The sequence below is a fragment of the Strigops habroptila genome, chromosome 3 (genome assembly GCF_004027225.2).
Source record: "Strigops habroptila isolate Jane chromosome 3, bStrHab1.2.pri, whole genome shotgun sequence".
Taxonomy (NCBI): domain Eukaryota; kingdom Metazoa; phylum Chordata; class Aves; order Psittaciformes; family Psittacidae; genus Strigops; species Strigops habroptila.
In genome coordinates, this window is record NC_044279.2 from 41186219 (window position 1) to 41203857 (window position 17639).

A 17639-nucleotide genomic window follows, 5' to 3' on the forward strand; every position below is an offset into this window, starting at 1 on the left:
GGCATAATATAGGTTATATTTATTCTAATATGCAGTGGGTAGCCTCTCAAGTTTCAATTAAATGTATCACTGAATGTGCTTAATACGCATGTTTCTTTATATCTGGAATAACGTCAGTGATACAGATGATTTGCAGTGTGGTACATAGGATGGCCTACATATGTGTTAGGGTGCATATGTAAGGAGAGGGAAAAGGCAGCTATGCTTTGCTTTCTTATGTATGTGCTATTTAATGGCAATTTTACTGCATATTGATGCCATTTCATTGTACGATGGAGATATCTCATCATTCTTTTAAGCTGCATCACAAAGCAAAATGTAGTTTGAATTTTAAAGGGCGATAGAAGTATGCATCTTCCAGTAAAATTTGATATTAATAATGATCTGTTTAATTCAAACAAACAGCAAAGGAGACTATATTTGAAGTTAAATCTCTCACATGAAATAAAATTCTCAGAGCTAAGGTCTGATCTCAGAATGCCAGAAACCCAGAGTAGTAGACCGACTTTGATGAGGTTACTTCATGTGTATCTCTAACTGAGAGCAGAATCTGACCCAAAAATACACATTAACTACATTTCTTACAACTCTCAAGGGCTTTGTAATACTACACAGTGATTTCATAGAAGAATATAAATATAACCAAGGATAAAATATCAAAATTTCCAAAATCAGCATATTTATTTTTCTGGACATATGGCAAGTAGAAATGTGCATGAAGCTGGGATATTGTATTTACGTTTTCTTGCTTTTAAACATAACTGTTTTCTGAGCAGTCACCACAGTGTATACACACAGTTTTCAGGTGTGCTTGTTAGCTGCTAGATCAGCTTTATAGCTCAATGAGTTAATAAGCAACCATTACCATTTAGACTAACAGGGGTTTTTACAGCTGGAAGGACTATCTAGGCTCCGTGACTTTGTACTGCAGTTCTTGTAAAAAGTTTCTGTAATATAGTGAAAATACAGTGCATTTTATCCAGTATCCTGCGGAATACTGCAATATACTGCAATATACTACTGAACAGCTTGGGCTATTAGCACAAGGATAAGTAAGCTAGTGCTTTTTCTGGTTTGTTTCTGATACCTGCAGATATTATGTATTTTGCAATTTTTGATTATTACCCTAGAGGATATTACTGTAGATTTGTGAGTAAAAGAAATTATTCCAAAGAGTTGCTTTGAGGCTGGCATGTATTTGGCTTAAATAGGGAATGCAATGCTATAATAGTTATCAACACTCATGTTTTCAAGGAGTTGTGTATTTTTATTAATGTACAGTACATTGAAAATACTGTTTCACTAGGATGCTCTGAAATGATATATTGCACCATTCAGCTTTGCACTCCTGGGGCTTTGTCGTATCTGATATCACGTCATATTTTTATGCCTCTTAAACAACATGGCATGGAAATTTCTATGGGATTATTACTTCTCTTCAAAGATTAGCAGCAACAGTCAGAGTTGCATTTGAGATAATCTAAATGGGTATAATTTACATTCTTCCATCTTCCTCATCAAGTGATTATTTATTTTCAAATGCAGTTGTGAATGGGTTATTTACAGTCCCTTATGCATCCCCTCTGAAGTTGACTGCAGGGTCCAACAGTTATAAGAAAGACTGAAGTAGATGTAATTTAGCTGCCAGAAAGCTTGATAAGAGAGATACAGCAGGAAAAAACAACAAAAAGGAAGATGAAAGAGATTATAATTGTTCAAAGTATACCAGCCACTACTTTAAGTTACACATTCTTCTACATAGGAAGAATTGGAGGAAGATGGAAATTGTGCCATCTGCCAGAGTCCCTTAGACATGTATTGAAGTGGGCCATAGAATTTACCTATCATCTTCCTAGTGGTACTTAAATTTCAGTTGGAGAAGAGTAACACTGAAGTTAGTGCATACTAGGCTACAGTGAAAACAGGAAAAAAAGAGGCACTAATGAAAACAAAAAAGAAGTCTGAATCTTTCTCCTAAAATTTTAGTAAGAGAATAACAGTTTAAGTGCTCAGAATTTGGAGTTCTTAGCTTTCCTACACATTGCTCAAAAATGTAATATAACCTCTAGTTCCAAACATTTTCTTGCATAGAACAAGAACATATTTCTTGTTGTATGTAATAATTTCTTTATTTTTTGTGAGCCAAATTATGTAAATTTGCATTATTTCTGTAAATTGAGAAATGTAACTAATAGTTGCAGGAGTAACATACATCACCCCGTTCCGTGGAGCAAATCCTTAGCTGATGTAAATCATCATAACCCTACATGAAGTATGTGATATGTTGGCAATCAACTTTTGCTGTGGATTTGCTTAAAAACTAATGGAATATTTCAATAGAAGAATGTTGAATTGTAAGTGAACACGTGTAATGCAGTTTGGTTTTATTGACTCCTTCAGTAACTGCAGTAGGAGCTTAGTGGGTCTCTTTTCCATGGTTGGAATATAGAATCTGAAGTGCATAAATCCCAGGGGCTGTGGTGCTCAGGAATTGCTTATTTCCTGAAATGCTGAGAGCATAGAAACTGCTGCAGAAAATTAGCTGACCACTCGTGATCCTGAGCTGCACTTCAGTGTTGTGTGTTGCTTAAATTTCAGTTCTTCAGCTAAATTTGTAGTTTAAAGATAGCGACATCTGGAAGAAGTTTCAGCACTGTCTGAACTGGGACCTTGCAGAGATCCTCTTTCAGTGTCAATGCCAGACTACAACAACCAGTTAGGCACTCCTTTTGTCCTGAAGAATAAGAAACTGGTGACTTCAGCTACCTAATAGGTTATTGTAGAAAAAGTGGGGCCAGGCTCTTCTCTGTAATACAGGGTGAAAGGGTAAGAGGGAACAGATGCAAATTACAGCAGGGGAGATGCTGATTAAAAGTTAGAAAAAATATTTTTACCTTAAGGCTCGTGAGTTACTGGAGCAGGCTGTCCGTAGGCATGGAAGCTCTGTCCTTGGATCTGTTCAAGACCCAAACAAACAAGGCCCTGAGCAACTTAATATAACCGGAACTTTTTGGACCAGAAGGCATCCAGAACATCTTTGATTTACTTTATGATCCTATGAGGATTAAAGTGTTCACTAGATAGAGGCAGGGAAAGGAAATATCAGTATAATAAATAAGTATCCACATACTAAAATCTTATTGCTATCTTCTTTCCTATATGGTGATTGAAACAATTCTATTAGTAGACTATAGCTTCAAGGGTGCATAGGAAGTGCAGAGTGGTGACAGATGGGAAGGAGGATATAATCTCATTGCACCTCTGGAGGCACAGTGAAATTCAATTCCAGATGCCTGTTCAGGATGTTTTTGTACTGGCTTAGGGAAAAAAATAAACTGCTCTTCACGGATCCTGCAAACACAGCATCTTCAGGGTTTGTTGGAGCCATATTTATGTACAGTTTTAGTGACTAGAAGGTACTTCCTGGTCACTGACTGTGGAGTTTAAATTTTCAGTGAAAGGCATTGTGTTTGTTAATAGATTCTCCTGCTGAACATACTGCAACTCTTTCTTTAAAAATGTGATGATTCAAAGTTACACTGCAGTGCTTTATTGATTTCTGTTATTTACATTACTGCATTTTATTATTATTGTGAAAATAAAACAAATCACCACCAAAATTTTTCAATCATAGGTAATGCTAAACATTGCCACTCACCAGTTTTACTTGTAACAAAAACAGTGTTTAGAAAAATCCTCCCCTTTCCTCATGCTTGATTGATTTTCAAGTAATTGTGCAAGAAGTGTTCAGTGTAGAGGTGTTGGCTTAAGAGCTGGGAAGAAGAATAATAAGTGAAGAAATTGTTATAAACACATACTTGATAAATGCTGAGTTAAAACGCTAGCTTGATAATTTGGTTGCATGCTGTTTATGATCTGAAGTTATTCTTTTAAATTGCCATACAGACAAGCATGGCCTTATTCCTCTGACTAAATAACTAGTAAAATGCAGGATAAAGAACCAAAAAAGAATATTCTGTTCAGTCTTCTGTCACTGGCAACCATATTAAACCTTTCATAAACCAATTAAGTTTTATTTTAAACTAGTTAATCCCCACTACTCCAATGGGAAAGTTTGTCCAGAAACTCACTCATCTCATTGTTAGAAATTGTTTAAAAGCCACATGATGAGATTGCATCCATTTATTACTTTCTTAATGTTGTCCTGTAACTTACAAAGTTGTTTTCCCTCTTTTTGATTGCTCTTTTTAAATATGTGAGGGAATAATCCCATCCCCTTCCTTCTCTTTTGCAAGCCTAAACCAAAATGTCTCTTTCAGAAGAGTTTCTTCTTCCCCATAAGCAACACAGTAGCCTTTCCCTACAGCTGTTCCCGTTTTAACTCACATGTCTTTAACATGGGTGATCAAACTGCTCATATTCCAGATGTGGTCCTGCCAGTCTGTTACAGTGATACACATTCAAGACAGCTGCACCTCAGAGAGATGTTGGAAAAAAACCCCCAGCATATTCATCTGATATCTTTTGAAATGTTAAGTAAAAACCAAACAAATCTTTGATGTTATCTGTGTTTATCAAAGGTTGGCTATTTCCTTAGAGACAGGAAATGACTGACTGCATTAAAGACAGCTTATTAAGTAGTGTTCCAAATTCTGTTCTTAATTACTCCTGTACAGGCTCATTTTAATCAAATTGAATGAGCTTGTGCAGGTGTGATTAAGAGCAGGATTTGTCCCAGTAAGTGTGTTTGATGCTCTTACAAATAGGTAGCATGTAACTCAGTGGGCTGGGGGTAAATATATTCTCTGATTGCCATGATTAAAATGGAAAACAGATTGTTCTGTTTTCATGTCAGCTGCCTAAATTAACCTGTGCTGCAGGTGCACAGCACTGGAAGAAATATCAATGGTTGTTTTGGCTAAACTGAAATTCTTTTCACTTTCCTTGGTATCAAAAGAGATGCAAGATTTTTTTTTTTTGTTTTAGGCAGTGGTCTGTGAATGGGTAAAGGATAGAGGACATTCATTAAGGCCAACATGTGAGGATAATGAGAACATCTTTGAATTTACTGTTCGTTTGCCTAGAGCTTAATCTGTGCTGCAGTCCTGCAGAGATCTCTTGTATCATTCATAGGACCTGGACCTCCTTGTTCCTCAAGAGCTGAGGCTCCTATATGATTTTGCCTGGAAGTCTTTCACCCCTAGACAGTTCTCAACCCATCTGGGCTAAGTATGTCTCCAGAAAAAAGCAGTGCCTAGGTCATCAAGCACCAAAAGGCAGGGCTGCTGTGGAAGTCCTGGCTGCTGGCAAACCAGTGGAGACTTGGTGGGAGAAGTTATTGACGAGAGCCCTATCCCCAGATTCCTCCTTGGGGTACTCCCATCATGGCTGCCCAAGGTGGTGCCTTGTGGCCCATTGCTTCCATAATAAATAGCTCAAGTAAGCAGACCTTAGACTGCTGCAGAATTGATAGTCCTCTGTGGGATTTCTGTTGTTGCCTCAGATAATTAGAATCATTGATTTTTTTTTTACCAAATTCAACATAAAAATGCTGAATGAAGTCAGTACAGCAGTTCCTTGTTATTTGTTTTGATAGCAAACCACATTTATTTTACATTATATTTAAACTTTCAAGTTTCAAGTAAGATAAAATGGACATTTCATGCTTCTTAGATCTGTTATTTCAGGCTGCCTATAAATTTAAGAAAACCACATCATATTTACATTTGGTTTGTGTTTCCATGGTTTTATTTCTACAAATTAAATCAAACATTTTGAAATTATTAGTGTTATATGATCTTTGCTATTCAATACTTTTACTTTAAGTCTTAGATTCTAATATCATTTTATGTCCCAGAAACTGGATTTTATGCTGCAATTAATCACACTGATCAAATTCTAAAATTTGGAATGGAAATCCTTGCAAGTACCTTTTCTCACAGTATATTTCAACTTATCTTCCTGGTTATTGCTGCATCAGGTTTTTGAAAATAGAAAAAAACCAACAAAACACTGAAGGATGAAAATGTGCTTTAATTGGTATTTAGTATATCTCTAAAAGCTTTGATGTGACCTGGGCAAGCAACGTTGTGAACAAGTGAAAACTTGTATTCATTGTTTTTTTAAGTAAACAGATTCATTCATCATGCTGAAGCTTACTTCAGTAGTTGCTTTAAGGCACATATTACTTGTTGGAACTCTTGGAGGGAGATCCAGTCCTTTTAAGATAAGTGTCTGTGTTCCCATACAGTTAATAATGAGTTATGTATTCATCTGCATTAACTTTATCATCAATAGTCACTACCAGAGCACAATCTAGATCACTGAAGTTTTGTATTACTGTCTCCATTCACTAGATGAAGAATCGGTGCAAATGTTGGGTATAGGTGATCGATGGGGGTCCAGACCACTTCATCCTTTTCTGATGATAGATGTCCAAATAAACAGGAATGAATCCTTTCTATCCATCTTAGAAGACTTACATAAAAGGCTCTTAGTTAGTCAGGAAGAGGTTTGCATCACCCTCGTGGATTGATGCAGCAATTGATGGCTGATGTACAACCAAGAATGCAATGCCATAGGGTCAGAAGAACAGGCAGAAAGGATCTCTTTTTGTTTCTAACCATACATGGAATGATGTAAACTCCTTATATATTTTGTGGAGAATGCTAGAAATACTTGAACCACACCCACCTAGCTGGGTGCTTTTTCTTCAATACTAAAAGCAACCTACTCTTTTCCAATATTCCTCTTAAAAACCAGCTCCAACCCCAAGCGCTCCATGATTTGGGTTTAACAAAAAAAGCACAGACCATTACCTTTACCATTTTTGCAAGTGCCTTTTTTCTGAGACGTGTTTTTAGGCTGATCGTTTGCCCTGGACTGATCCAGCTCTAAGTCTCAGCACTAAACCCAGACTGGAGGATTTATGACCATTCACGGCCTCTGAAAGTGGTTTTCGGTTAAAGTAGACATACCCCTCATTCATTCTGATGATTTCAAACAATATGGGAAAGCAGGTGGGACTGTGGAATTTCAGCGTGTGTTCATTGCAGAGGGATAGAGTAGGCTTTTTTTTACTTAAGACACTGTGCTCAGGCACCAAATGTAGAATTACATTCAAGGTCAGTAGAACATAGTTAATCTTGCAACACCTGTTCAGCTTGTGTTTCCAGTAGTGTTTTACAGAGAGAAATGGTAGATGAGAACCTAAAATAGTTTTTTATAGAGCTGTTGTTCATTTCCAGCATCCTAAAAGTACGGAAGTTGATAAGAATGACACTGCATCAGATCAGACATCATTTACATTTCTGTTGCTCTGTAAGTAGAGTCAGAGTTAAATGTTTCTAATCAACAGATTCCACCACAGTATTTGTGCCATTGTACATATATCTGCTCCCTCAGTTACTGTATGAGTTACTGAAAAAATCCATTCAGTAGGTAACTGAAGAAAATGTTAACTGGAAAGTTATCTCATAAAACAAGTTGCCATAAAATTATTTTGAGAGATGCGTCACTTTTTATCAGTTATATTTATAAAATCTGCATTCATCACAGAGTTGAATATTTGTGTTTAGAGTATAGTTGGAAACACTTTATGGTGAATTTTGAGAAGCGAGCTATAAATATAATATTTTAAAATTAGGATATAAATATTTCACTAGTCTTAAGAAATTAAAAAATTGAGTGTGCTATTCATGTCAGGAAAGCTGGAAGAACTTAAACTCCAAGTGAAGACTTTCTTCCATTTTATTTCAAAAAGTGGCTAGTATATCTTTACATGTATTCTTTTACTGTATACAAATGTGGTACATATTGCTATTTAATGGCATCATAGTTCAGTAGTTCTTGTGTAAAACAGATGCTATAGCTGTTCCTTAAGAAGAGACAGTAATTGTGATCTATTTTGTATTATAATCCATGTGCTTGTGTATTTCTTGCTGTTAACCATTACGCAACAGCAAATAACTGTATTCAACAAAGGGTACCGATTATAATTTATCAATGATATCCACAGAAATATACCATCAAAGAAAACATGGGCTATTTGTTAGCAAGTTAATGAAAAAATTTGTATTATCTCATTTCCACAGAGTTATATAAGGGGCATTATCAAAAGAAGCTGCACATAGATTTAAATATCTAGGCCAGACTTCCATTCCAGCCTTGAATAAGCTTCTTCCCACATGGCCTTTCTCACTTAATATTTCAGCAATTGCAAGTTTTCGTTGCCCTTATATATGTGCAGGGATGTGACAATCAATTTAAATGGATTCTACTTATATCTGGTTGACTCTCTTGCAGAGAAAATGTGAGGAAACAAAATGGCTCCAAATTTCTCAGCATTAACTCGTGGTTTCTGAAGAGGCAGACAAAGAGAGTTCCTAGTTGCTTGCAAATTTTTGTAGCTGGAGTCAAACTAACACAGTAAGAATGTGACGTTCATGGTATTTTCACCATATAGGGATACAAATCTAGATGGAGGGGCAAGAAACATTTGTTTCTATTAATACATGAATGACAGATAATAATCAATCTTCTTCCTTAATTACAGAACTCTCTCAGAAAATGACAGTACCTCTTTACCACCTGCTGACTCCTGCACCAGTCCTACTAAAATGGATTTGTCGTTCAGTAAGACTGCCAAACAGTGCCTAGAGGAGATATCTGGTGAGTCACAATAAGCCAGGAGAAGCCTGTTAACTTCTTTATTTACATTTGTTTCTTACCAGGAGCTTTGCGATGGGTTGAGATACTTCTGACCTCTATTCATGAGTGGTATTAAATATGCAGAAAATTTGGGTCATGCATAGTTAGTGCTTCAAATGCACAGTTCTCGTATCTGAACTGGCTCCTTCTGTTCAGATACCCTCTTCATCATTTTACAGAAACTGGTCTGTCATGAGTTAGAGTTTCAAGTCATTATTATTTTTCAGTCATACTGAATGTTCCAAGAGGAGCAACAGAAAGTAGATACCAGAATCTTTGACACTGCTGCATTGAAGATCGTCAAATTAAATCGTAACATCAGAACTGAGACATAAATTACAAAGATATATTTTGCTTCTATAAATGAATCTATATTCAGAAAATGAGCAAATCCTTACATTGTACCTAACTTTAAGCTACTGCTAGACCTAAGCTGCTAAAGGTTGTGTTCTGGAATCCCTTGTAAACCTGAAGTAAAATCCCTATTAGGTTACAAATGTGAGGAGTTTGGGTTTTTTTTTTTATTTACTCATATTGGTACAATTCCTTTGAAGTCAACAGAGCCGTGCTGATTTACATCAGCCCAGGATCTGGTCATAACTCTGCCTGTGGATGCAAAAAGTGAAGTGTGTCACAGCTGACTTTCTCATCAGGACAGCAGGGTTGTGTGGGAGTACTTTCAAGGGGACTCTTTACCAGAGCTGTTTTGTTGGGGCTTGGGGTTTTGTTTTTGTTGTTGTTTTGTTGTTTCTGGTTGTGGGGTTTTTTTATTAACATCTTTACTCTTATTAGCATTTTTATTATAATAAAAGGAGAAATCCTGTCCCACATGATTCACCTGTAGTTTTGCCCTTTTACTCCAAATTTTTAACATTCAAATGGATTTATAATGAGTCATGTGGTTCTTCTTACACAGGATATAATTCACTTACAGCACTGATTTGACACATCAGTCTAAAATTATCTCCACCAGAAGGGAAATCAGATGCCCAACTTTTGTGGGACTGTCTTGGCATTTAGCTGACTCATACTGAAATTGAAGTTTTGTCCTGATTTGTCTCAGTCCCTTTGGAAGTTTTCTAAGTCTAACATCCCTTATTTGCTCAGCCAGCTTTTGTGAGAAATATGTCACCCTGAAACGCATGAACATGCGTTCCCTGGTGGTGACCTATGCCTGTTAGAGTAAAAAAGTATTTTTAATTAATCCAGAAAAAAGACTCATTGGTCTTGCATGTAGAAAGACTATAATTAAAAACACTTATGCAAATCAAAAGATGATCCATGGAACTATCCACAGAGATACTAAAAAATAATATATCGGTTCAAACGGGATATCATGTCTTCTGGCTTTTTACTGCTCTGAACAGAAAAGGAACAGCATCAAAAAGAAGAAAATGGCATAAAGGGCACTAGACATCAGAGAGATTTCTAATCTGATTATTCAGACTAGCATTGGTAGTTGACTGATAGAAAAGGCAACAAAGCAGAACCACTGGGAAAATGTGGTCAGTGGTTTGTTGTATACAGAGGAAAACACATGGCTGTTAGCAGAAAAAAGAATTAATAGATCAAGTACTACAATAGCGAATAAGTAGTTGTCTGCATTGGTGAACCATCACCAAGTCATTGGCGATTCTGTCATTGGTGAACCTGCATGAAAAAAACCTTATGTGGTGCCTGTTCAGGAGACTATTCCATGATGGATTAGCCATGAAAAAGAATAAGTATATTCTATTACTTAGAAGCATCTTTATTCTGCTGTGATCAAGGGATTATACCAGTTGTAGCAAGGAGATATGCAAGGGTTATTTTCTTGATCTGGTCATGTGTATTCAGGGTGTTAAGAGATGAATCCAGAGTTTCCTTCACTTTGATACTATCTTTTTCTTGAAATCTTTCACTGCTGCTATGGATAGGCAACATTTTTATTGTATCTTGGGATTCTTTTGCACATTGGTAAACAAAACCACTAGCACAATATATTGATATAGAGTAAGGATCAGTAAGGATCATGCAAGGGACTAAGTATTTCAGGAAACCACTAGATCTTGTAGGAGTGCATTCATAAAGTGCTGTAGCACCTCTATTGTGATTCTACTTCATTACTCTTTATTATTTTTACAGGGCCAAGTATTTACAACTAAAGCTAACAAGCTCAGGACTAAGGTATCTTAGCCCATGTCATTGTATAAACTGTTTCTCTACTTTCAGAGTATTTACTCACTTATCTTTGAATTGTCTCTTGGCTGAAGTTTACTGCTCCCATAACCGGCCATGCAGATCATATCAGGGCTCCTAATCCACTTTGGGGCAAGATCAGCCAAACAATCTTAAACTAATGCTGTAAGCAAAGCTGGTTCAAGGCTTCCCCACAATATCGGCAAAACTTGGATGCAGAAATAATAATTTTAAAAAGATTTGGAAGTGGTTGGTCAGGTACCATTCTTCTTGAGTGATTCAGGATACCAAACCCAATTTGATTTCCTTGCTTTGGTGGACAGTCATGGCTCTGTTTTCTGTGCCCAGCAAGACAGTTCACTTCTCTTTGCTACTGTCTCAGCACTTGTGATGGGGAAGTAGACAGGTAAAATGAGAATCTGTAGGGGTAGTTTCCAGCTCTCCTCTGCTCTGTCTTCCTCCCTATTTCTAAGAGAGCTGATTACCTTTAAAACCTCTCCTGTCTTCCCACTCAGAGCTAGTGAAAGGAGGTGGCAAAGTCAAAGTGCAAACCTCTTGTTTCCTGCCCACTACTCTGCAAGTGATCACTTGGTTTTACTTGCACAGCCTTGGGAGAAGGATGGTGCTGACGGGGGAGTGAGATGGTGTGGCTGGGATAGACCCAGAAGTGCAGCCCTGGTAAACTGAGCAATCTCTTTATTTTTAGCTTGTCCCCATAAATCGGCTGTCCTAGGTAATTTGCCTCTTGGTAGAGCTACTGTAAATTCGGGTTTCTTCACTGTTCCTCTGTCTCTGCTGGGAATTTGTTCCAGATGTGATCTGAAGTGCTTCAGACATTTTTTCTACTTTTTTTTATTTCCTCTGAATGTTGCAAAGTTCAGCTAGAACAATCCCAGATGTTTCCATGGTGCATGTGCAGATCAGCAGTACAGCACATGCACAGTAGTTGTAAGGCTTCCTGCACACCTTGGATCCCCTCTGCGTGCACAGTGCCAGTGATGCCCATACACATGAATGAGTCCCATTTACAGGCACAAGTCACCTGCTCAGTAGTTTTGGTGTGTTGTGCATACAGTAGACTCATGGCACATGTGGCATACAGATGTGTAGACTTCTGTCCAGGAAATCCCAGACACAAATTTAGGAGTCCTGTTCTGCAGTCATGTATAAGCGCTCGCTCTTGCATGTACTTTATGTACCACTTGCCTCAACAAGACTACTCAGTATGTATGTTTCTGAAAAACTGCAGTATAACTTGATAGACTATATATAACTACATAGGATTTCAAAATGAGAATGAAAAGAAAGCCTACTAAAGTAATCCACATGTTTCATGGTATGACTAGGAACAAGTTGTTCAGACTTTCTTATCTCGTATTATACTTGTAGTAGGTGTGACGTTTATCAGTCTCTAATCGAGTTTATTGGAGGATGCCAGTATGTTAATTATTTAATAATCCATTGTAAACTGTACATGTCAGTAACCACAAAGTATTGTTTTATGAAATCAGTGATACCGTTTGGCTTTAACAAGTATTTACATGTTCAAAAAGCTTAATGCAGAGTGTTTGATTAAATAATTATTCATGAATTTACAAATATTGACTAATTATAAAAAATCTGAGGGATGAAGCAGAAATGAAAGTAATTTTAAGTGTTATAGGCCAATATCAATGACAGCATTAGCATAAAAACATTCCTTTTCCAAGATTTTATGTTTACTGTGCTTAATTTATTGCTCTCTGAAGGAAATAATTAATAGGTGTGTAAATAGTTTACAATTTTTTTGAAGTAAGCTTAGCTGAAGAGATCAATAATCTTATGCATTTGGAGATCTATTACATAATTCCTCTGTAAGGCTCCAAACTATGCACTGATACTTCAAAGAAAGTCTTATCTAAGAGCAAAATTTGCCCTTGATTATTAGTTCTTAAAATAATTCCTTTTATGAAAGAGACAGTAAAAATAAGGTAATATGTTACACTGACTGTGATGGGTTGGGGAAGTTCCCTGTGCTGTTCTTGATTTGAACATATTGCTGCAGGGTGGGTAGGGTATGCATGGAACTTCAAGGTTAGTTGAGGAATATGCTCTATCATGACATTTGCTCTACTCTGTTCTCATATTTTGTCATCTTAGTTTAAAAAGAAGTATTTGCTTGTTGCTGTATTTCATCATTTTAAAATGGAGGGATGAGCATTGCAAAAGTATTTTTCAATGAATAAACCTGAAAATTCTCCACATTGCAATTTTATGTATTGTCAAGTGACACCCTGGAGAGATGTAGTAAAGCAGAAGGATAAATGCAGTGTTCTTCCTGCTTGGTCCGATAGGTTCATATGTATCTGCTGTATCTGAAGATGGTCACAATGCCCTGACTACCAAGTGAGGCAATGGGATTAATGGGAGAAAAGTTCATATAACCTTGTAATTAATGCTGTAGCGTAGTGTTTGTACACACGAAGGCTGAATGGAGGTTGTATGATCAGTCTCAGTATCTCCATATCCCAGCATTTGACTCACTGTGTTTTAAAGTATGTGCATCATGGGCCCAAATCATTGCCTTTCCTGTTAATTCAAAACATAGCAAGTGAGAATACTGTACCAATTTGAGTGTAAGTTGAGGTTTTAAAACCGTTGAGTAGGAAAAGAGTGAAGTTGCCTTTCATTTTGAAAATTCCCTTATGTGAATACAGCTCTCTAAAGCCTTTCTAACAACCTTCGCAGCTTCCTCAGCCCTGCTGAAAATGCTGTTATAGCCACATGGTGCCAGCAGCATGTACCGGTGCAGGAGCATGCAGGCAGTGCTGGAGCTCTGCTTCCTCAACAGGGACCATGTCAACATCCACACTGGTGCACTGGGCTCTGCTTCAGGCAGGCACTGGCGTGCATGAAAGCCTTTTAAGGGCCTGTATGCCACTGCAACTGGCAGACCCTGGGAGTAAACACAGCAGTCTTCCGTTTTGTTTCTGTGCTGAAGAAGTGGCAGGCATTGAATATTTGGGGTGATTTTGTACTTGGGCTGACAGAGCATTCTTCTTATCTCCTCTGACTTTGTGGACTAGGTGGGAAGCGGAGTGGTATCTCCTCTTGTGGACCATGTCTTTCTAGGAATGTGTCAGTGATTTAATATGGAAAACCATCATTGCTTGAGACTACTGAATATTTTTCTAGATTACTTCTGTGTTTATGTGGGTTACGTAGGAAAAAATGTACCTTTCCTTAAAATTTCCAAGAAGTTTCCCCTCTCCCCCCCTTTTTATTTCCCCCTTATATATTCAAAAAGTGTAAACTGAGCCAGTGAAAAGCAAGAAGTACACTAAGGCTTCTGTTAACATCTGTTTATTCATACAGACAATCTGCAAACAGTCTGTAATTCTTAGGGTGGCATTTTTAAAGGTTACTTTCTTGTCACGGTTTCTCAGGTAGGGATTTGAGATGAGCATATTTTCACACTGACAAACGCAGTATATTGGTATACAACAGTGTTCATATTTGTAGATTTCTACATAATGTGTTATGAAATTAATTGCCCCTAGATAAAAAGTTTGTATCTAAAAATTAGAATGAAATTCACCTAGTTCTTTGTTCACCTGTCTGTTATTTCTGAGACTGCTATCTTTTCCTCTGTGAGAAAAGGTATATTTAAATTTAAGTCTTTTTTCTCTCTTGAGAATGTATTTAAAAACATTTAGAACTGGTGAACTTAGTTCAGACATGCTACTGAGTTGTTTTATAAAAAAAATTACTATTCCATTTATAGGCTTTCCTCAGAAGATCGTGAAACAATGATTTTATTAGAGCTTTTTAATTCCATAGTAGCCTCTGAATCTCCCAGAGATGCAAACAAGATATATATTTTTAAGGAGAAAGAATGAAATTATTTCATTATAAAAGGACAGAATTTCCTTTTATAGGTCACCTTACTGGTTAGGTACTGTTCTGATCCAATTTTTAGCTTATGATCTTAAATTTTATCTTTTTTTTATTTAGAGCAGAAATTGCAAGACTGAAGGTCCATTTGCAAATCTGCTTTTAGCTTCCTGCACTGAGAGTAGCAGTGATAAGGAAGAAATAGTTTGTCATCCTTACCTTTTGGGGAGAAAAATAGGATTTGTCTGTGAGCTAGGTCTGTTACCGAAGCATCCCAATCAGGTGAAGCTGTGTCTCGAAACCTGTGGCACTGTAAACTGGGCAGAGGCTTCTGTGTCTCCGGTTTAATTCACCAGGATGTTTGCTGCCATGGCAGCCAGCAGCATTCACTGCAATAGCAGAGAAGAGTCATATATCTGGGAATGCAGGTTGAATACTAAAATGTAAGGAGGCTTGTGCAGAGCTTTGCTTCAGTGGTTAATTTTGGCTCTTTATTGAGCTCTGACGTGGAGGCTGTACTTGCAGTTCTGTGTCAGCCCATCTAAAGTGAAGAGCCGTGCACTGGGATCAGTCATGATCTGGTGAGAGGAAGGGGGAAGCCCGAGACAGCGCTTGTGCCTACTTTGGATTTCAGAAGGCAGCATCTGTAGACAGAGATGCAGGCCCCCCGCTCCGATGAGATTGGTGATTGGATGGAGAGGGGAAAAAACAGTTGGCTTTTGGGATTACTGCTTTGCTGGAGCAGAGTGTTTGATCAACTCTCTTTTGCCTGAGAGAAATCTAAGTGAAAATGACTGTAAGTACTGCACATTAATGTGACGGGAGAGAAGTGGCTTAGCAGATACAGCAGTGTAATTTTAAAGAAAATGACTGTGTCTGTCTAGTCATTTCCAGTACGTACACTGCATGTTTGAGCTGTGCTTTTCATTGCAAGTACAAGTATCTGCTACCTGGGATGTGCAGCATGCAGTGCTGGAGGGATCACCTCCCAGACCTTTCCGGAGAATTGAACTGCTGTCCATCTCAGAAATATGAAATCTAACTGAGGTGAAGCCCCAGCTGGAAAGATGCAGCGATCTGCTGAACTGTCAGTGTTTAAAGGCAAGGAAGTTAGAAGAGGGTGTGTTCGTCTGCAGAAGCAGAAGTCTCTAACCAATCTCACGCTCATCAGTGAAGGGGAGAAGAGGCGATACTCATACAGGGAGAACTGGTTTGGAAACGCCTCCAAGTCCAGCCAGAGTTACCATCAACAGGAGGCAGAAGCTGGGTGCAGAGGCTCCCTTTCCAGGGCACTCTCACGGTCGGTGCACTCTCTCTGCCACTCCAGCCTCACCGCACCCCAAGCGTTTCAGGCGATAGCACCTGCTGGAAGCAGGACACCCAGGAGGTCCTCAGACCAGCATACAGGTGGAGGCTTTAAGACTGACAATGAGGACAGGGGAAAATCAGATGATGAAAATGCATCCTGCACGTCCCATTTCCCCAGCAGGAACTGGACAGAGGAGGAAGAGGAAGGCTGCTTGCGTGAAGGGACCGCACATCTGGATGAAGATGTCATAATAACAATGCTGGGAGACCTAGAACAGGTCCTTTATACTGATATTTTAGGTAAGTTAACTTTGGCTTGACATCACAAAGGGCAGGAGGAGACCGAAGTGTTAGCACATATCTATATTGAACGCATTTTTTATCTTGACGGTGATTTCATGAGACAGAACTGTTTTTATTTGCAACAGCATGCAAAAATAGGATCCAGCCATTTCTTCCTTGTTTGCTTACTCTTACCTCTAAAGACTATGAAATGAAGACAAATGTCTAAATCACTTTTGATGGGTGTATGGGCGGTTGCAGCCTGTGAATAATTGAACATAGTTTGCTTAGCTGTTTGAAAAAAATAAACTGTAACATTTAAGAGCTATTAGTTTACTCATAAATAATTTAATTTTAATGACATTTGTTCTCGTGAATTTAAAATTAAAATCTTGAATCCAAGGATTGGTTTGGATGGAAAATGTCTTGGTCTACCTACAAACTATATCTCTGGTATTGTTTCCCCCTTCCCACCCCGCTGGTAATTTCGCCCTTATATACGGAATTATGAGTGCTGGGGTTTCAGTTTAGTTTAAAAAAACAGTTTTGTTATATCAGTGCATGACAGTGAGTATTTGAAGTCCACAGCCATAGGTGCTTCAAAAGGCTTCTGTGTTGCTGGCTTTACTTTTCATCTTTCAGCCCTTTATATGAGTGCTCAAAGTGTTCGTTTCCAAAGCTTTGTTCTTCAGCCAGCCAAATGGTTTAAGTGGCTGCTTGCTTTTCCAAGGTTATATAGCATGTGTCTAGCCTGGAGCTTCTTTGCTGATGGAAATGTTAGCCCTGATTGTGTTTAAACATTCAGGATAAAATTTTTGCTGTCTATGTAATATATAAAGCTATCATTTCAAAATAACAAAGAAACAAGAATTCTCTTTTTATGCATGTCTTTTATTCTTAGACTGTACCAGTACACTAAAAGGGGCTTCTCCTAGAGATTAGAGGCTTGTTAGCAAAGGAAGCTGAGCTCTCCAGCTGCCCCTGCTCCTCTTCTGCTCTATGTAAGCCTCAGTTTCCCCACCTGCAGAGTAAAACTGGTACTTTCCTTTGTGAAGAGAGTTAGTATCTGAGAGTGGGCACTTCTCTGGAGAGCTGCTTATTATTTGTAAATCTTTTTATAAAAATCTGACAATTAATGGAATTATCATTCTCCCATTTATTTGCTTTGGGCTGTAATTACGTGTGCAGAAGTACTGAAATTATTATGAACAGTATTATTAAATGTGCAATTATAGGTGAGCTTCAGAAATGTGAGTGTACAAGTTTAACAAAGGTATTTAGTAATTTCTGTAAAATGTTTATTTTGATTTCCTGTGTACATATTCACA

The 17639-nt window shown here is 37.8% G+C and overlaps 1 protein-coding gene across 8 annotated transcripts in view; it reads left to right on the forward strand.

The window, feature by feature from the left end:
• NAV3 (neuron navigator 3) overlaps positions 1-17639 on the forward strand; it is a 547425-nt gene that overhangs the window by 409440 nt on the left and 120346 nt on the right. For all 8 annotated transcript variants that reach the window (XM_030479342.1, XM_030479337.1, XM_030479339.1 and 5 more), the window contains one exon: positions 8516-8631. In XM_030479342.1, the coding sequence (XP_030335202.1) occupies positions 8516-8631 (116 nt within the window). The remainder of the gene's footprint in view (positions 1-8515; positions 8632-17639) is intronic.